The sequence below is a fragment of the Pezoporus occidentalis genome, unplaced genomic scaffold (genome assembly GCF_034315485.1).
Source record: "Pezoporus occidentalis ecotype Australia unplaced genomic scaffold, CSIRO_AGI_Poc_V1 ctg327, whole genome shotgun sequence".
In the NCBI taxonomy this organism is placed as follows: Eukaryota; Metazoa; Chordata; class Aves; order Psittaciformes; family Psittacidae; genus Pezoporus; species Pezoporus occidentalis.
The window spans coordinates 313466-334728 of NW_026915235.1; the positions used below are offsets into that span (position 1 = coordinate 313466).

The following is a 21263-nucleotide window of genomic DNA, read 5'->3' on the forward strand; positions in this document are numbered from 1 at the left end:
GAGATTTTCAAATGCTCTCAGGCAACATAAGGCCCTGAGCTCTATTTCCTGAAGTAGAATCTCATGAATACAAAGTGGTCTAGAATGATGATAAAATAGCAAGGAAGAATTAATGCAAGATGTCATAGTGTACTGATTGCACAAATGCATTCATTGTTTCAATCTGAGTGTACAGCTACAATTTTCATTAGAATTTAGATTAGTTTTGCCAGAGATGCCAAGGGAATTCTCCGGTGCACAACAGTTTGGTCAGTGAAGACGCACAGCTCTGTTTCCAGTTTCAAACCTATAGATAAAAGCACTTTCAAATCTAAAAATACTTCGGTGAAAGTCTGAAGCTTTTTCTGGTTATAGGAAGATTTCTGTTACTATTAACCTTTCACTGAAAGGGACCCTCACCCTCCTTCCCCAGGAAGACAGAATAAGACAAAAATGGGTTGGAGGTAATCAAAACCCTTTCACCTTTCCCCATGCAAGAATCAACAAGCAGGTATGTTTCACTAAATTCCTCTTCTTCACAGTTAATGAACTTAAAAAGTGACTGGTACAGATCACATTAGAGTGACTGTTAGCCTATTACTCAATTACCCAGAAGATTTGCCATCTGCCTACTGGATAAAGGTAGGTTGTAGGGGTTAAAACAAATTGTCCAAGTATTCCTGGAACAAAATCTAAGTATCTGACCTATGTTTGCTTCAAAACAAATATATAGTGTTAAAATACCAAAGACTATGTAAACACAAAGAATACAAAAGCAGGAAACATTACTATCGCACTTGCCTAATCCTAAAATGAAGAACTGAACATAAGCCATGCAGAGTTCTCTGGCTCTGGGTAGCCTACACTTAACAGCCATCTTTCTTTTGAGACTCTCTAGAGGCTGCATTGTTACCTCTCCTGCCCTTAGCCTTTTCCCAACAATACCGCACCAAGGCATAAGCAGCATCTCGCAACTTAAGTCCTTCTTCCCCATGGCCCTTAACACTGCTAGGAGAATATTAAACCCTTTTAGTTCACAGTTTCAAGCACTGCTGCCTCCCACATTGAAGCCTTCTCCCCAGCCCTATTTGTTATACCTATAAAACATCTACCTCCTCATTTTTCACATAAACTACAGTGTTTAGATACACTGCAGAATTGCTCTAACATACAGCAATATTAAAAAAAGCTGACTATATAAACCAATTACATCTCACTTTGCAATGTAAACAAAGATCAATTCCGGATATGAATTGGTAAAAATTAAGATAAAAATAATTCTTTCCAATTTTAAAAAGTAAAGCACTTTATTGTGTTTTCCATTTCATCATAAGTCTTAAAAACCAAAAAGGCTTTTTTTGCATTAAACAAACTTATTCTCTTATTTGAATCCTGACTTCATAATCCTCTTTCTGCAACCACATACAGAGAATTCAACAACATCTCTTCTCACAGGAGCTTCAGTCACGTTCTTCCACCTAAGACAAGATTAATTTCTGGGGCTTAGCGCCCAGTGGTAGAGACCTGCTCAGCTCCCATCACAAACCACTTCATTCAAAAGCTCTGTACACCTAGCAGCTGACACATTACTGACTCTTGCCAGCATTCAATGCTGTATCAGGGGCTTTTAACACAAGAAAATCTAGACAGACTTCAGTCCTAAGAGATGTCATTTTACGCACAAACTCTGACAAACGCATAGCCCACGTGTTCTTTATGGGCTATAGAACACAACTAGCTCTAACTAGCAGTTTCAGCAAACAGGAAATGTAAATGTAAAACCTCCTTTTAGATCACTACAGTGATGTACATTATTTATTTCCAGAAACTGAAACACAGCTTTTGGTTTATAATTAGAGAGAATAATGTGCGGGGTAACCTGTGGGGCCCACTAGGCAGAAAATCCACTGCTGCATGTGAATGCAGGAGTCTGGGGTAGACAAACCAAGGGCTCCCTTCAGAACTGTGTCTTAAAGCAAAACAACTGATCATGTACTTTATGAAAGCTATCAAGTGAAAAATGTTAGCAGTTACAACAGCTTGACACAAGCCTTCAGTCTCCAGAAGCCAATGATAATGAGGTAAAAAGTTTCAGTCCTTTGCTACCAAGTCAGGTGGACACTGGAATTTGTAAGTTTCTCCTTGCTGTACAAGCAAGTATTGGACTTTACCCCTTCAGAAGAAGAGGCAGGATAAGATATGAACCACTGCAGAGCAGGTGAAAGAGTCAAGGTAATGTTACTCATTTCCTTGTTGCTGGATATGGAGAAAACAGGCCCAGAAGTACCTTGCTCCAATAAGATGCAAGCACATGGTAAATGGTTTAGCTCAGAGCCTTGAAAGCTTCTCATTTTTGAGGAAGCTACTGATGTCCAATTACATTTTGTGTTTATTGAGAAGAAAAATCACATTGAAATCAGAGATCAAAAGTGGTTTGTCACAACCTGTTTGGAAAAAAATGCCTGAAAATATGGAAGGCCTGCATGGAATTTTCCTTCTGTACACAGATGCAGAAGCCAGTTAAACAGACCCTTTTGACTTCAGGAGACTATTGCTATGCAGCAAGAAACAATGCAACAGAGCAGAAGCTCTTGAGAGACACCTGCTGCTCACCTAGAAAACTCGTTCATTAATGACGAACTTGACTCATCGTATCAGTAACCCATTTTTTTAATACCATCTTTAAGCACCTCTTATCCAGCTTTTAAGGATGACTTTACAAACTGCCACTATCCAAAGAAGATGTGAACAAAGATTTTTACATTACAAGTGCTGCACCCATGTATGCACTACCTCCTCTCAGACACACCCAAAGGCTGCAGCTTAACTCAGTGCAAAAATTACACAGACTACTGTATTAACAGATGAAGGGGAGACTTTTAATTCCCCAATCTAATAAAAAAAAACAACCAACCAAGCAGAAAACCAATAACCACCAAACAAACACACACCAACCAAGCCCAGCACCTCTTACCTAGGGAACTATCCATAGAGCACTAGAAAATACCAGATCAGCAACTGATTTCACTTCAGAGAACCAAAGCAAACATCATGACTATTTTGTGATGGGCTCTACATTACCACAATGTAACCCCAGTAACCTGTCAGGGTTTAGCACTGGATACTTAAAAACAAAGATTATTTCAACATTTTTCTTCAAATTATTTTGCTAAAGTCATGACCTCCAAGAACATTGTAGATAGCAATCAGGCAGACATATTTGTCTGAGTACTGCTGCCTTTAAGAGGCCTGGCATAAGCACCTTATATTTAATTTTTTCATTAAGTCTCAATCCTGCAAATATTGATTTTTCATTCTATTTGTCAACTTCATCTAACTCTATTCAGACAATTAAGCCATAAGTCCGGAAACTGACAGAAAGGCTCATTAAGCATCTGCTGAACATTAAGGAAGGCTTCTAATTCTGCATGAAGTTTTATTCTCTCTCAATTTTTTGACTTTTCAACCTCCACTCAGTTAGCAATTACGTAATTTTGTGAAAGCAATAGCATACACAATTCCTGAAAATGCAATGGACATCAAATTGAAGGCTGTAGAAGTGACCAAGTAAGATACTGTACCTGAACAGAATGAAACCAAGCGACTCAACAGCTGCCCGCCTCACATCATCATTCACATCACTCACCTACCAAAGGGAAAACAGGACATTCAGAATGTAGTTAAAACACTTGAGGACTCTGCAATATTTCAAGCCAGGTTAAACATTTCAAGCCAAGTTAATCAGGAAGATAAAACAATATACAAAGTTAAAAATCATGTTCAGCCTTAGCTGAAATGGCCTCACCCTTGTTCATACGCTGTAACTGCAAGCCAATCAAGGAGCAGACAGACCTCGTCTTTTATAGCTTAAGTTGCTTTTTCCCAGCCCATTGTTACACAGACTATTCACTACAAAGCCATTACCAACTATTTTTGGATTGTGTTTATTTTTAAACAAGTTCCCTTTTTGTGGTATCAGGCTGAATTTTCTCTTGCTGAAAGTCTAGTTATCCTAATGTCAGAAGACCCTGTTATTGCTACTCATAGTGTTAAGGAAAGTTTTCATCATTTCACAACCTCTGATTTAGACTAGAACATTAACACCACAGACACAAAACCTGTCAGTGATGTGCTTACTCTCACACCACATACTTCTTGCTGTGTGCTTCTAAGCCCACAGTACTTACAGCCACATGCAGTAAGCGCCTGATAGCCTTGTTGTTCCCTGAGCCACAGTATGCCATAGCAACAGTGTACATGCCAGAACGACGGAGAATTGGATCCTGGAAGAGAAAACAGCAATATTTAAAATCCACCCAAAGAGTGACTTACTAATTCTGATTTTAAATCTGCTCCACTTTTGGGCCTGGAATCTGAAAAAAGGTAGCTTTGTTGCTTAACTGTTTACTAGGGATGAGTTACAAGACAATCACCAAAGCAGGGCTGTCATTACCAATTTCAGGGGGACAGAAAGTTGCTACACCACAGGCTGCCAAAGACAGTATCTGGCAGATGTGTTATTTTGCTTCTTATTCAATATCTGCTATTGAACCACTACTAGATCCTCAAGAATGAACCATCCACAGCAAACCTCATCCATTTTTAATCATTACAACCTGTTATGCTCCTTGTTGCTGCTCACAGAACTATAGAAAGTGTGAGACTAAAAAATACACAACTAAGCACTTTTGTTCTTCTTCTGTTGATCAGGATGACTGAAGCAAGCTGTGAAAGTGCCTCGCTTGAGACTTATGTAAGAACTTCCCTGGCTTGAAACAGCCAACCTACCATAGCTGGAGATTTCACAAGAGAACAGGAAGGTCACATGTGTAACAAAAGGGCCAGGGATTAATTCACAACTAAACTTACCTTATCTCTGCAGAGACTCTCAATGAGAGCATCTGCTTCTTCCATTCTCCCATACATGACCAGAGCAATTCCAACTGCAAGGCCTCGCAAAATCTTCTCATGCTGGGTTTCCTGTGCATAACCAACCATGTCCTCAATAGCTTGAGCATTTTTAGATCCCAACATAACCAGTCCCAGTGCCAAGCCAGCTGCCTCACCTGCGCAGCACAGAAAAGCAAAAAAATCAAGCAAACTCTGTTCCCAAAAGCTGTAAATATTCTATCTAGAAAATCACACAAGAAGTAGGACAACAGATCAAACAGGAGACTGTTTAAAGACATAGCACGTCTTACCAATATTTGGTATAATGCCACAGACCAGTCCTGACAGGACCTCTGAATATTAGTGCCATATAACTAAAAAACCATGCTGATTAGGAAAAGGTCAGTAAATAAAACACAGCTAAGGCAACCTATGCAGCTAATAGAAAACCTGGAAAAAAAAAAAAAACACAACACACCAAAAAACCCCAGATGCCTGATAAGGCCTCAGATGGTTATTTGCTTTGAAAGCAGAACATTTACCTGTCACTGCATCATCCTGGTATAGATTTGTTTTCAGCAAATCGTACACATCTTGACGTGCTGTCCCCATGGCAGCCAGACCCAAACCCAGGCTGCCACCATGTCGGACAATCTAGAGAAGCATATGCAACTTTAGTCATCATAAAACCAGGAAAAATATGGCTTCAGCTGAAGTAGATGTTTTTCCATCAACATAAAGCTGCAAACTTCCAGTCTCAAACCACCCAAAATTAGAAATACCTGTTAGAAATACCACTTTGACCATCTCAGGCAGTAATTCTGATGAAAGAGGCAGAAAACTACAGAAATAGTGGTTCAAAAGCCCATAAACAATGAGTACCAGAAGCTTTACACATAGCACAAGACACTTTCTAGTATCTTTAAAGTCTTTTCCCCCACTGGGTAATTTACATAAAACCATAAAACTGTGCCATGTGTAAAAACTGCTGCCCAGTAATACTTTTTAACTAGAAAGGTAAATCAGCAACCCGCTTGAACGGTCTACATCCTCTTCTGACCTAACAATGGATACAGGAAAAACAATACATCTGCAATAAGATGAGTGGAATCCTTTCACAGAATTTTTAAAGTAGTGTGAAATTCCCCAGAGAAGAAGGGAACATGCTGGGAAAATACTAATCTGTTCCTAACTTGAAAATGAGACTTTTTGTAGAGGTTTACAAACAGTGAGTGGTGAAGTAAAATAGGGGTTTTTTTAATAAGTTGCATTAAACCTATAGAGCAGCAGAAGCATTTTGTGGCTTATTCTTTTGACAGCTAAGCCATAAGCAGTAACAGTCCCTGAATACTGCAGGTCTACTAGCAAAACTAAGTAGATACACAAGGAGTAAGGAAGATGAAGCTAGATTTACTGTCAACTGTTTCCTAAATTCAAAGAATTTCCTAAAAATCTTACCTAAACCTTCAGCAATAGGTTGTTAAAACCAAACTTTATATTTAAGGCCCAAAGAAAGTGTAAGTACCACACTACTGCCATGGTCTTAGCCACCTCTAATCCTAAACAAGCTGGATACTCCCAACAAAACAAAGGTTAATCACTGAACCCAGTACATACATCATTACTGGCATTCTTCAGCTGGTTCAGCAAATAGTCAATGATGTCCCCACCATGGTTAGCATGAATGAGACCCAAGGCATACAGGCCCCCTCCTTCCTGGTATGCTGACCCTGGCGAGGTGTCCTTGGGTAGATAAGTTGCCATTAGCTGCAATGCTTCTTTCTCATGACCCTGTATGTCCAGTGTCCAGCAGGAAGAGAAGACAGTGGGAAGTGAAAGGTGAAAAAACAGCATATGCACATACTTCACAATGATATTTAAATATGTCAGGAGAAAGCAAGTTATAGCCATTACTTTCTCACAAAAATCAGCCTTTCAGTGCTGTACAATCAGAAAAGAATTCTTCTGTACTGGGGTTTTATTAACCACAATACACATGTATTCATCAATCACTTGGTCACTGATTCATGACAAATTTGGCCTGAAGCTACACTAGTTCATTCACTAGACCACCTTAATGAGGGCTGAGACACACAACACAATTACAAATACTTCTCGCTATTTCAAAACAGCTCTAAACATGCCCTTTCTGTGCATGAATTTGAAGAAAATGACTATTCAGGTCACCATTCAAACTTACTGAAGCTTACTACAGTAAGGACAGTACTGTCCTAAAACCACTTAAGAAATGTACACCTGCAGTTTTAATAGCTAGAAACTATTGACTCTGTTCAACTCACAAAGGAAGAGAAGATCTAGGAAGAAGACTCCTTGAGCTGTGTTCCACTACCACCTTTTTGATGCTCAATAAAATATGACATAAACTACATCGGGTATCAGAGAAGACAGACTTGATAAAGCACAGCTTTTCTTTTAGTGCAAAGACACCAGCTTTGTTACAGCCGTGCCTTTCAATACACTAGGTAAACTGGAGTGCAGGCAACTTTCAGAATCCCTATCTCAATGCCTTCAGTGCTCGCAAGTCAAGCATTTATATTGAACAGAGGGCAATGAACACATTACCTTGTGTATAACACCCAAGCTGGCAGTAGCAGTAAACTTAGCCCAGTTAGTGGCCCTGGCCAGCCACTCCAAATTGTCTCTGGAAGATGAAAAGAGAAAGGTTATATAAAGTTTTTCATACAGCCTGTTCCTCATCCTACAAGCAAGGTTTCACAGCACTAAAGACCTCTTTCAAACCAGAAAAGCAGCTCCAGAAGGCAAGAAGACTAACCACATTTCCACTTTACACCTCTCTTCCGTTCACCAGCCTTGATTTTTGGGTGGTCATAATCAACCTCCTTGATACTGGTCATCTCAGTGAAAGATGAGAACAACTGCCCAACATGCAGCCCATCCACTCTCTGGGAGAAACTCTAGCAGAGTTTCTGAAGCTTTCCTCAAGTCTCTGGTAAGGTCAATCCTGACATCTGCCTTCCAAGAGTCATTCAGCATTGTCAGTCTCTACCAAAAAAAGATACATCACCTCCGAAATTCTCCAACCAGCATACAGAACAAACATTCCAAATCTCTACCCTCCAAACTGCTCACATGGTTAGCAGTCAAATCAAGTCAGTTTGTGAAGAGAGAGAAAAGGAAACAATTCCAGCTTCTTCCCTCTGCCTGCACATTAATTTTCAGACCCTTTGTGTATTCTTCTGTAAGCCTAGAGTTTTGCAGACACCCTTTTAACAGTATCAAGTTAAGCAGGGCAACAATGTTCTTCAAAGACCTCTAAATGACATTAGAGCTTCCTTGCCTAAATTTACCTAAGGAACTGGTCGCTGGTTGTACCACAATGCATAAAGGAGTTTGCTATAACCGTTGCTGTATGACACACAGAATTCCGAACTGCATCCTGAAAGAACAAAAACAACCAGTATCACCAGTCAGCAAAAGGTATGCCTTAGGCCACTTAGCATGCTTGCCAGTACACCAGAAAAATGGATTATAATTGTGCTTAATTTAACTGGCAATTTACCTTTAATCAAACTAATAGATTGTTAATACATTTTAATACATCCTCAACCCATCTTTCCAGTGCAAACCAATCCTTTTGATGAGTTTCTGTTAGAGATGCAATTACTTCAATTGCAGCTTAACTGGAAAACCCCTCCCTCTGGTTCCCACAACTGAGCACTGCAGTGTGTGTGCTGCTGACATTTTCAAATCACCCCTGGAACACCATGCAGGATCATTCCCAAGCAGGATTATTCCCAAGACTTAACCAGTAGATGGAAAAAGATTTTCCAATACATTTGAAGTGCCTCCTGAAACAGATGAACCTGTTGACAAGCACCCCCACCATTTTTGCTGACAATGTGCATCTCATTTCACATATAAAAAAATTCTCGTATGGTTTCTAATAATTATTTAGCTTAAGAAAGTCTATTTACCTGTAAGTTTTCATTTACCCACCCTTGAGTAACACCTTCCAAAACAAAACAAATTACTCAGTTCACTAGCACTGTCTACAGTAGTTGATCAGAAGTATTAGCCTCTCAGCATGTATCAGGATTTCTTTAGCCAAGCTGAAAGTATGGTCTCATGAACACCTCAACAAAGATACCAACGTACTGTAACCTACAGTCCTGGCTGACTCCATCACTCCCCCGCCAGCAGCATTTGCAACGGATCAGTCGTGGACCTGAAGGGTAAGTTCATCCATCTTACTGACCAGATGAAAATAAACCCACCAAAAAACAAAAAAGGGGAGGACTGTGAAGAAAAGTATTAGTTTCTATACCAACTGGAAAAAAACAAAACAAAACAAACCAACATGCTACTGGCAGCCTGTCACAAGATCATGCTAGTTGTCAGTTCAAACAATGATTATATGGCCTTCTTTGGGTGCAATCAGCTCTTCTTCAGCCTCACAGGTTCAAGTTTTACATGTACCCAGGGAGGTCATGCTAAAACGTAAGATGATGATGTAAAAATAGCAACATGGTCAAAACAAACACAGGATGAAACAGATGAATCCAAGACAACCATACCCAAAAAGCCTCTTACCTTTGTGTTTTTGAGAATCATGAGGTCTGTATTGTTGTTGCGTATTAAAAACTGCAGATGTAACTCAATGGCCATTTCCCCACTTAAAATTTTAATCATTTTTGAGATCTGGTCCTTAGGCTCTGGATTCTTCACATACAAGCAAAAAGAAGAAAAAGCATGAGAAACCAACTATGGCTCTGTTACAATTCAGTTCATGAGAAGCCATTCTGGTATGTTCCCATCACCATATTCCAAAATCTATCAGGTTTTAGGACTAAAAGGACATTGTTTCTGCCCTTGCTGCGCAAGCCCAAACCTCCCAAGTCCCTTTGTGCACAACAGTGCAGGTGGGAGAAGAGAGTCTTTGAAGTAAATGTATTGTTTCATTGAAAGCAAAAGGATATGAGTGACATCTGATGTTCTGCAGGCTGATGTTTGGCCCTATAGATACAGTGAGTCTCCTGCAAGAGGCAAGCAGTTTTGTAGATGTGAACCTGTATTTCCATGGAAGTTTTAATGGAGAGGACCACAAAGCCACAACGCTTTACATGACCCTGCTGAGCTGCAGCACCATTCTTATGAGCTACTGGCTTTATTTAGAACAACACCTAGTAGAGCTAGGAATCTCCAATACATTGATCTTTCAAAGCTCTTTGAGAAGGCCTCCCTCTTCTTCATGATGGAACAGTTTCACAGATTAAGTTCCAACTTAAGTCCCTTCTGAGCAGGGTGAAAAGTACACTGTAGCATTTTGTACTGACACTGTTAGCTGGTCAGATACCTGCCAAGCATGAGTAGTTCAGCCCTTATATTGATGCCCTCAATTATTTCTTTATAGTCAGCATTCTGAATTGTGGAAGATTAAGCTCAAGAATATTTCTGGTCACAGAACTGTTTTTATGTACTGGTCCCTTGGCACAGTCAGCAATGCCAGTGCAGCAGAAACTGATTTAAGACGTTTCCTGTACAAAACCACTGTTTACAGGTTCTTTAATGGGGCAAGAAATTCAACCCCTTTTGTTTTCCTTGTGGAATATGATTTCAAGAAAACAATTCTGTTTGTCCTTGATGAATTTTTAAATGATCTGCAAAAATTGCTCAAAGATTCCCAAGTCTAGTTTGTAAACAGGTACCATGAAGAAACAACAAAAAAACCCACACTCAGCTTGGGTTTTGCTTTCCTCCGTAGAAATATTACCTTTCTTCAGCATTAGAAATGTCAGAATTGCATTAGTCATTCTACATGCTGAAATGCAATTTTACGTGCATATTAGAAATGAACTCACTTTCTCCACTACTTGGGGAAAGAAACTAAACAAAAAGATTCTAACCAGCTGGACCAGCAATACAGCCACCATTAGCTCAAAACAATGTTACATCAGCATCCCCTCCTGCCATTCCTGTGGAACAGCATCAGTTTCATACAGCCAGAACTAGAGTTGGATTTCAGAAGGAGAAGAAAAAATTAAAAAAAATTAAAAAATGTGTTAATCTAATTCATCAGCTTAGGTTCTCAGCAGCAAATTTCAGGCCGTTTCTTCTAGAATGAGTTATTTTAATATGAACAAAAAGCAAACCTGCAAGCCAGATCCCTCTGACCCCTTCTTTAGTGACTGAGCACTGTAATTCCTGATGAAATCTACCCACTTCCTACTCTCTCCCAGCTTTCAGTATCTGAACTGCTGGACTTCCAGACTGTCAGATATTTGGTCCTCAGAGATCATCTGTCACCTTTGAGACAAGTAAGAGAGAAGTGGAATTCCATTCTTTGTTAGCCAAAGCAGTTCAGAAACCCTAGAAATTCAAAGAGAACATGTAAGAAAAACTAAGCAAGGCATATATTGGAAAGGACACTCACCATTTCTGCAGATTTCCCTGCACAAGTGCTTCCTGGTTTCTCTTCTGCTTCCATAGCATCACTGAAATAAAATTAAAATTAAAAATGCAACCTAGTTCACCACTCCTAACTAATCAAATACTGACATTATGGCTGAATACTGTCCCAAAAAGCAGCTTGTGATATGGAGACGATGACTGGTAACAGGACTCTGACAGGACAAGGGTTGACTATCTGGAGGTGACTGCTGAGAAGGAAACTCCTCCTAATCTAATTTTCAGGGAACTTGAAGAAAAAGGCCTAGAAAACCCCACGCTCTTATTCCACCCATAGAGACAACAAAAACAGAGATCCTTGTAGGAATGAACAAGCAGAGACTGGTGAGAAAACAAGGTCAACAAACAAGTCAGCAAGGATAACTATATCCTCACCCAGAAGCACTGAGCTCATCACTATTAGGATGGATGTTAAAAGAGTGTTGAAATGGAAATGAAACATATTAAGTTGTTGTTAGCACCTTGTCCTGATGCTTCACAGGCTGACTCATAATTTATTCTGTGCCTTTCCTTTTATTTCACTGGAAGAGGAGAGGAAAATGCTTGCTATGCCAGTATCACTTAAGCATTTAGATGCAGTTTCTCACAGCTGTGTAAGACCTTATAGTTAACCAGCCTTAACCCAGGCAGCATTCTCCACCACACACTATCAAACACAGTGCAGGCATGAGGTTCTGTACAGGCACAACAGCTGTAGTGATTAAAGAACTGATGGGGCACAAATTTCCTCCATGCTGCCCCTGAGCTGGACAGCAGCCTTCGCATGGGTTGGTCAATTCTCTAAAAACAGAAGTCTGAAACAAAACTATCTGCTACTTACCTTAAAGCCATCAAAACAAGAAATAAAGAAGATGGAATGGCTAGTGACAACTTTGGTTTTCTTAACAGCTGCTTCCTGCAGCTATGCTCCAGTGATGTAAGGTAGATTTAGAATAGATATAAGGAGGAAGTTCATTTACTGTACAGTGGTGAGACACTGGAACAAGCCACCCAGAAAAGTTGTGGCTGCCCCATCCCTGAAGTGTGCAAAGCCAGGTTGCCCTCCGTGACAGGAGGGCTGGAACCAGATGATCTCTATTGTCCCTTCCAACCCAAGCCATTCTGTGATTCTATGTTGACCACTAAAGAAGTTTTAAATGTCAGGACTAACAAAACTCAGACTAGATTTGAACTAGCTCTTTTTAACTGCAAGTATAAAAGGGTCTATAACATTACAGTATCATCTGAGCTCATTCTTCCAACAAGCTATGATGTGAAACCAAACCTGCATATAGCTGCGATAAGCTTTTTACTTGAACTCTCCCCTTCCTTAGCTTTACAAGATGCTGTAAAGACCACACAACATCAGAGTGCTCCCAAGCATTTCACACTATGGCTTAATAAATTGTTGCTCACTAGCTGAGCCACAGTAACTGAGCCATGCTTACCTCAGCTGCAGTCGAAAATGCATTCTACCAAACAGTGAGTTCTAGTAATATGCAATTTTGCCCTGAGCAAATAGCATGTCTTGTCTATTGCCCCGCCTTAAATGAAGGGGAGCAACACCATTGCTTGTAATGACCATCTATACACAGAACAGGAAGCTCCATCAGAGCAAGACTGTAACCAATTGCATCCCTTCTCAAGCCAAACTCCCCACCTGTCTTTCTCCGACCCAGGGACGGTGCCAGTGTTGGTGGATCCAGGCACAGATGCAATAGGAGTGCCAACTGTGCGGAGATTCTGGATCACAGAAGACAGGAACTGCTGGCTAGCACTTTCATACAGATCAAAGCAAATCTGGTAGGCCATGAGAAGGTTATCTTCCTTCACCAGTTTTTCCAAGATGTCACTCACAGCCTGTGGGTCATCCAGGAATATCAGGCACTGAGTGAGAAGAACAGGAAGAAGACAAAAAAAAAAAAAAAGACATTACATACTTCAGAATGAAAAAGCAACACTACAGACTCCATTTTCACCATTCCTTCATCTGCTGCTTCCACAGAACATCCTTTCAAAGAAAGAAAAATTCTCTCTCTCTCTCAGGAGGTAACAGAAATATCTGAAGTTTTCATAAGTCAGTTTAAAAACAAGACCAAGTATTACAAATTCAAGACACCTTTCTGCAGTTCAGATACTGACAACACTGTCTTACTAAACACAGAAATTTCAAAAGCAGATTAAAGAAGAATCAGTCATTTTGTAGGGATATCTCAGCTAAAATGGAACAGGTATAACAGTCCTGAGTCACAAGTACCTGGCATACCAAGTATGGCAGAGGTCTGAGAACATCTGAGTAACTTTATAATTGGTTGTCTAAACACTTTCAGACAATGGTTCACCAAAAAAACAAAGCACTGTCAATGTTCTTTGGAGAAATAAATACAATTCAAAGCTGTGAACCTTCCATCTGATACTCTGTACATAGGCTTGAAATAGTCTGTCAGAGCTGTCTACATCCTCAAACTGCCTTTGAATACGCTTCTTTCTCTATAAATTGACCAATGCGCAATATTTACATCTCCTTTTCGATTTGATCTCATTTTGATATACGTTTGAAGCACGCAACCAGGAAAAGGTACTTCATTTCACTGATTAAGAAAGAGATCAAGTAGATGTCAAGTCAAATACATCTAAAGAAGAGTAACTTTTGATTGATCTTTGAACATCACTCCGAGAAGCTTACCTGGCAAACATTGATGAAATCTGGTTTCTCCAGATTCATGTAGATTTTAACTAGAACTCTCAAGACTTTATTACGGAACTGTTTATTCTGCATCAAAGACATACAGAGCTTCAAGCTGTAGGCTAGCATCCCAGGAACGTCATTCTGAAATAAAATTCAGGGACATCAATTCTGAGTTTGGACTAACAAATAGGATTTAGAAATTAAAACAAAGCTACCTCTTTTCTATGTTAAAAAGCAGAGCAAAAGATGTGGATGCATAAATCTTCACAGTTTCAGATTTTCAGAAAGGTTTATCTCTATTATAAAATGCTACCAAAAACATACAGGATCAACATTTAATTCAATAGTTAAAACATGCAACAGATTAATTTAAAAGTTCAATAGCTGTTTCCCCTTCTTCACATCCCTTGTTCAAACAATCATTCTTGACTGTAGTGAAAGTCACTGTACTAACATAAAATGTCAACAAAACAAACCATGTGCCAAGAAAAGATCACAAACATGCCTATTTCTTCCTAGAGACCAAGAAACAGATTTGGTTACTAAACTTCAGAAAGGTAATTTGAGATGAAAAATGGACAATTAAGTTAGTAAATGCATAGGACAGAAAACAGAACACAGAAAGCAAAATGAATGCATTATGATTCTCATTCCTGTATACAAAAATGGAAGGCATTCAAAGATATGGGAAAGCTGTAAACTGAAACGGCTACAATTTAAGATTTAAACCATGTGTCTGGCATATGGCTGAGATACTACAGACTAATCAGATTACACACAACTGTTGAGCTGCTACAAATGACTACAGCCATGCTTCTCTTAGTGCTACTACTAGGTTGTACAACTTACCTTAAACCCTCAGTGAAAGATGTTAAGGCCAGTCTGTACCTACCATCAGTCAGGGCAGGCTAATACTGCCCACAGCCACTTACTGAAAATTAGAGCCACTCACACAATTACTGTATTATTTTCTTTTGCCTGCCATAAATAAATGACCTAGCCCTAACAACCCCCTCCCAGGGAGTTAGAGCAGATGACAAACACACCAAAATAAAATACACCAGACCAAAAGTCTGCCTAGTCCAGCATTGTATCTCTGCTAGTAGCTGACAGGGAATACCTTAAGAAGAGGGTAGATGGCCAAGCTTCCTTGGAATACCCTCCCAGGAACTTGCAGCTTGGGGATTTCTTAAAGTTAGGGGTCTCTCTATACTCAACAGCCCCGAGTGGCTCTGCCTTCCATGAACATGATGAACCAAACACCTTGATTTTCATCTTTTATTCTGTTCATACAAAGCAGGGTGAGTTTCATAGCAACATGGATCGCACACTTCACTTCTGAATCCACACCTGGAAGAGACCAGCTACCTGCCCCTCCTGGCTCTTGCACATACCGATTCAAGGATGGTTTTCTCAAAGATGTCCAGCCTGCGTGTCTCTAGAGCTATGCCAATGGCCTGCTTGTACTTGTGGTCATCCAAGCACCGCTGGAACATTTTGTTCACTATCCCTTCTAGCCTTTCATCAACAGGCTTCTTCTCCCCTTCTGGCAGCTCTGCATTCTCCACACACTGCTTGGTATAGTGGTCGATACATTTTGCTGAGAAGATATTGAATAAATATGGAAAGGAGTCAACTTTCAAGATGTTTGCTGATGAGAAGACCAGTACATGTACATAGACATCCTACCAGCAAATACAGCATATGGGAAACTAACAATGGTGAGGCACAAGAACTGTTTGTGTACTCATATACATGTAGTAGTGGAAGATCCTAATACTCTCTCCTAACAAACTCTAATGTTAGTGTTCAAACCAAGCAGATATTTTTAAAATGGAAGCAAGGACATAATCTTTGTTCAAGTGGAATATTTTAAATAAATAAGGAAACAGCAGTAAGAGATTACTTCCTCCTGACAGCTTTACTACAAGCACTAGCTGGGGAGACTGAAAGCCAGTCCTGGTCCATAATGTCCTGTACAAAGTAAATGACACCAGCAGACTTTCAAAAGACATTCAAATTATACATGCATTCAGCATCTGACTTGCTACCTTAGTTAAGGATGGATAAAAAAAAAAAGTTGTATTCCTCAGTCAGGTCTGCAGCTACAGTTATTAGCTGATTATTTCCAAAGTTATGCTGAAATTTATAACATTAGCACACAAATGAGAGAAAAGACAATAAACAACCAAAGTAATTTTCCTATTAGGAACTTGCAATAGATTAAGGGTTAAGAATAGGAAAAAAATGCCAGAACTTCCAAGTCAGTTCCGTTACAGAATCCCAAAGCAGAAGCAAGCAAGCACAAATAAACTTGATAAAATTAGCTGCAACATCACTTTAAATGAATACAAGGGGAGAAAAAGGAATATGGAGAAAAGCAGCTAAATCAAATAAAATCTCTAAGGCACAAGAGCTTTTCTTTTGCAGCAACAGTTTTTTACCAATGATCGTTTCCACGTATTCTGAGTTGTCGTTGACATTGAAGAGGTCACCTGCTCCCAGGGCATAGTTCAGCGATTCCTCAAAAGCTCCCAGATGGTAAAAAACTTTAGAAGCAACTAGAGCAGCAAACTGCCGACTCCGAAAGCCCTCATCTTCATAGAGAACTTCGCTGCAAAGGAGAGAGAGAAGAGGATCAGCTCTGTGTGCTCAGTTCTCTTTAAGGCCACATGACAGCTTGATTGAACTTGCGAGCCTGGGACTATAGCTCCAACCCCACATCCTCTTATATTAGTGCTTTCCAGAAAATATGGAGCCAGATGCTGTACTAGCCAGTATCAAGCAACCAGAACTACATTTACTTCATATCTCATGTTCTTTTTAAGCAGCACGCCTTCAAGTAATAAGTGGCTTACATTTTGTCCACTGACTCAGAGATTTCTGCCCAGAAGTCATTGACAACAGCATTCAACTTGTGAAGAGCAAACTCCTACAAAAGATAATGTTACATTACATAAAAAATGCATTTATTACCTTTCCCCAGTAAAAATGAAGTACCACCCAAGACCGGTATCATAAACACTGACCCATTTCAACATCAAATTCTACTTTAAAAGACCTTAGCAAGCATTCACCAAACTTTCCAAGTCCTCTGCAAACAAAGGGTTGTTCATTTAACAGGTAAGACAACCTTGATGCTCCTTCCCAAAGCCTCCCTCTGTGATGAACAACTGGCTACAATTTCTTAAAATATAGAGGTTTTTAAGGAATACTTAATCCTTAAAATACAAGGTTTTCAAATCTTTGTGGCAACCTTCATGTAGCACATAGAATTGGCCTGTGGTCTATACCAGTCAACTCTTGTGTATTTATTTGGACACAGTACTTTAGCAGATGAACAATATCCAGACTAGAATCAGCCCACTTATAATCAGTATAGAGCAAAAGCAGGCCTCACTCCGATCCATCACCACCTATGCCTGTTTCTAAACAAAACATTTAGGGGATTAACAATACTACAAGACACACATCTGCCTCCTTAAAGGAACTATGTTAACTGCTCAAGTAACTAGCAAGCACCATCAATACACCACCACTTTGAGTGTTTCACGATATCCTATGGATTGATACAGTCTGTGAACTGTAAAGTTTCTATTGTTATTTTTTTCCTACTGCTACTACTGTGATTCCACCCCCATCCCCAGTGAAAAATGTAACTGTGATTTTGTTTTACATCACTTAAATTATGTTAAAAACTTGAGATGTTCTTGAGCTTTGAATTTTTTGTAGTCAAAATGCAGTCTCTGGAACACTTAATTAACAAAGCCCCATTATTATCAGAGAGCTAGAAGCTTTGATGACTAGAGAACTTTGCATGCAAAGTTCCATTTTAATCCTTTTTCAAAACAAGGCACTTTGACATCTGTTACCATGTTATCTAAACCCTTTCTTTCCTTAAATCTAGATAAGACTTAGGGCCCATCTGTTGCTATCCAACCATTAATTATGGAGATCTACTTATTTCGATTTCAAGCTCTCAACATAATGCATTTGCTGTTATTTTCTCCCAGGTGTAACAGCTTACCTTGAGCTGTGGCTCTTCTTCATCCAGAAGAGAGATAATTCCAGCTGCAAAACAAGATCATAGTCAGTTCTGGACTCTCTCGGTTTTAAAAGTGAACACGTTATGTAGTTCAAAACCAAGAGAACAGGGAAGAAGACTGTCTTTGGAATGCAGGTTTAAAAATCTTCAGTATGAAAATTCAATTATCAGATCCAAGTTTGTAATAAACATGATATAAAATAGTTCAAAATTTATAACTGAAAAGGTACACTGTTTATAAAAGATGATCTTTCTTAGAGGAAAACAGACAGGAATTCAAGAGAATCTGGGATTTACTTCCAGCTTTGCCACTGGCTTGCTGACTGCTTTCTAGTAAGCCACTTCCCACTTCCCCAAGGGGCATAAAGATCATGTCAAATCACCTGGGATGCTGCCCCAGGACATTGTACACACAGCTACAGAAATATTGTTTATCTGATGTAAGTGGAAGAGAGGTTATCTGAGGAGCTCAATCTGAAGACGGCTTTACCATCAGACTGCAAGGTTGCAACTGAAAACGTTGGAATAGCATCTGATTGAAGTCCAACACAATTCACTGCTTTTAATCTTTCATTTGTTGTATAGATTGATAATCTTTTAAAACTAAATAAGACATCATATTGGAAAGGCCAGCAAGCCTATTGGAGGGCTGAATTTGCCTTTCAAAAGATCTTGACAAATCTAAAAGGAGAGTGTGCAGGTCAAAACTAAAATGTACAAAAATAGAAAGGAATCTGCATAGTACAGTGGATTGAGATGAAACATCATCAATAGTATCATATGGCTGCAGTGGAAGGAAGAGAACGCAAACTTCACAGGGAGGTGTGGAAGTGAGAGTGTTTCTTGGCAGGTATATGAGGGAATCCTTCATTCTGCTTGGCACTGACACACATGCGTCAGACCACTGTGTCCAGTGCTGGGCACCATATTTTAAGAGTTACGAGCAAACCTGGGTGTTCAGAACTGAGCAATAAGGACAAAAAGGTCCAACAATCAGGACTTAGGCAGGTTAAATGGTCAGTCTATGGAAATCACGTCAGGTTACAGAGGTCATACACGTACAGGGTAGCTGCCAACAGGAAGGGAATAATCTGATCTTTGTGCCAGATACAAAGAGGAACAGCAAGACAAAGCTTTATTTGGAGCTTCAACGATGAGGGTTTGATGGTAAGTTTTCTGACAGTAAGACAATTACTCACTTTGCCTAACAAGGCTGTAGAACCTCCAGTATCAGATTTTTTTAAAACCAGGCTAGACGCATGTCTGTAACAACAACTGAGGAGGTACTGATGTGGCCCTTCAGCAAGGAAGGCAGGTTCTGTAGCCCAGCCCACATTGCTCCATTCAGCAACTTCAAACATATGATTTCATTTATTTACTTAAAAAAGCTCCTGTGCTTACCTGATCTATCAGGAAGGAATCTTACTTCTATTCAACATAACTTATTTAGCTTTTTAAAGCCCTTCTGAAATTAATTCCTACTTCTCAATTAAAATAAGACTGAAACATACAGCAAAGAGTTCAGAAAGATAAAGCTTTTTGCAGACTATTACCCTCTGCACTGTTTCTCTCACAAAGACACACCTGTTACACATTAATTTCTGGCCCAAGTACTTTTAGAAATACCTCTCATGTTTTCGTAGTGTTTAACATGTAGCTCCTCATACATTTCATTAGCCTGGACTCTTTAAGATAGCTTTTCCCCTGCTAGGCATTTGAATTTCTGACCTCCTGTAAAGTTCAAGTCTGCCTCTTCTCCTTTTCTCATTCCCTGCTGCACTCCTACAGAACCCACTGCCCAGGTATGATACCTTTTATGGGTTATCCGCTTTAAGCAGGTGAGGCCCTTCAATTCACTGCTGCGGCACACCCCGGTCTGCCAGGGGGCCCGCGAAGCCACCACGCTGCCCTCGCGAAGTACCGACAGGAAGAGGACGCGGTACCGGGGCGGACAGCACCGCCCTCTGCCTCCCGCGCGTCCCCACTGAGCCCGAAGAAGGGCCGGCCCGCTCCGGCCTCTGCAGCACCGGAGCGGCCGGGAGACCCCCGCAGGGCAAGGGCGGGCACCGGGCACAGGGCAGCCCCCGCGCGCCTCAGGCTTAAAACGCCGGTTGTGGCGAACCGCCGGGCACCTGACCGGCCTCCAGCTCCCACCGAGGCGCATGGCGGCGACCAGCCAGGGGTGCCCGGGGCGGGGGGAAGCCCCGGTGATAGGAGGCCAGACGAAGCGCCGCGGCCGGAGCCCTCGCGGCCTGCGGCGGTGCCCAGTCACGGCCCTGACTCAGCGAAACCCCATCGGGGAACGCTACCCCACGCCGCTCCCTCACCGGCCGAGGTGATCATGGTGCCGCCCGCCCGGCCCAGGTACGGAGGGAGGTGGGGTCCACTCCGGCCCAGGTGCGGTGGTGCTGCCGCCGGGGTCCGCGCCGCTGAAGCTCCGCCGCCGCCGCCCGGCCCGGAAATGCCGCGAAGGGCCCCTTCCGGCAGGACTCCGCTGCTCTCGGGAAGGGTGCCCGTGGCGAGCGCCTGCGCCGGGCGGTGAAAAAGCAGCCCGGCGCGAGCGGGACAGCTCTGCTTCCCGGGGTCTCGCAGTTTGCGTTAGCCTGCTCGGGGGCGCGCCGCTCGCATGCACCCCGCCGATCCTACGCACCCCACGGGAGACTTCACAGCCCCCTCCTCCCCAAGGGCTGTAGGATCCCCACGGGTGACCCCGTGAATGCCCACGTTTGCGTTTTGATCAAACAAATGGCTGCCTCTGTCTGACCCGTACAGATGGCATCTCCCACATGCTCGCAATGGGGTGGCATGTTTCGGCGCACAGGCATTGCCCACCTCTTGCAGGCTGCCTCTCTAGGCCCTGACTCTTCTCACATACCTTGTAGCGTTGAGGAAAGGCTTCACCCAAACCCATTCCCCCTTGCAAAGGAAAGCACATGTACTGATGCACCTGGCAAGCCCTAACCAGAACATTTTCCTTGTTACCACTTGGCAGCACAGGGTGGTGTCCAGATCTCCCACGCACAGGTGTACCTGAAGGTCCCCCAGTTGCGGAGGAACATGGAGTTATTTCAGCTCCTATTTTGGTTCCAGTAGAGGCAGGTGGGAAAAAATCAGGCTTGTGGAGTTTTCCTTTCACCAAGGAAAGCCCAGCTCAGCAGCAATGGTGCTGCACAAGAGATCAAAGCACCCAGACTTCAGCAGCATTGATTTCTGCCTGTTTCTGCTAAATAGGAA

At 41.3% G+C, this 21263-nt stretch overlaps 1 protein-coding gene across 1 annotated transcript in view; it reads right to left on the reverse strand.

The window, feature by feature from the left end:
- The window catches only part of PSMD1 (proteasome 26S subunit, non-ATPase 1), a 69942-nt gene extending 49434 nt beyond the window's left edge, over positions 1–20508 (reverse strand). The window contains exons 1-16 of the mRNA XM_062628995.1: positions 20357–20508; positions 18012–18055; positions 16843–16916; positions 16429–16598; positions 15379–15584; positions 13982–14125; positions 12956–13182; positions 11282–11342; positions 9442–9570; positions 8199–8287; positions 7453–7531; positions 6487–6660; positions 5412–5523; positions 4849–5045; positions 4167–4262; positions 3561–3625 (exon numbers count right to left, since the gene is read on the reverse strand). Of these exons, the coding sequence (XP_062484979.1) occupies positions 3561–3625; positions 4167–4262; positions 4849–5045; positions 5412–5523; positions 6487–6660; positions 7453–7531; positions 8199–8287; positions 9442–9570; positions 11282–11342; positions 12956–13182; positions 13982–14125; positions 15379–15584; positions 16429–16598; positions 16843–16916; positions 18012–18055; positions 20357–20372 (1883 nt within the window). The 5' untranslated portion in view covers positions 20373–20508. The remainder of the gene's footprint in view (positions 1–3560; positions 3626–4166; positions 4263–4848; positions 5046–5411; positions 5524–6486; positions 6661–7452; positions 7532–8198; positions 8288–9441; positions 9571–11281; positions 11343–12955; positions 13183–13981; positions 14126–15378; positions 15585–16428; positions 16599–16842; positions 16917–18011; positions 18056–20356) is intronic.
- Between the last annotated feature and the right edge of the window lie 755 nt (positions 20509–21263).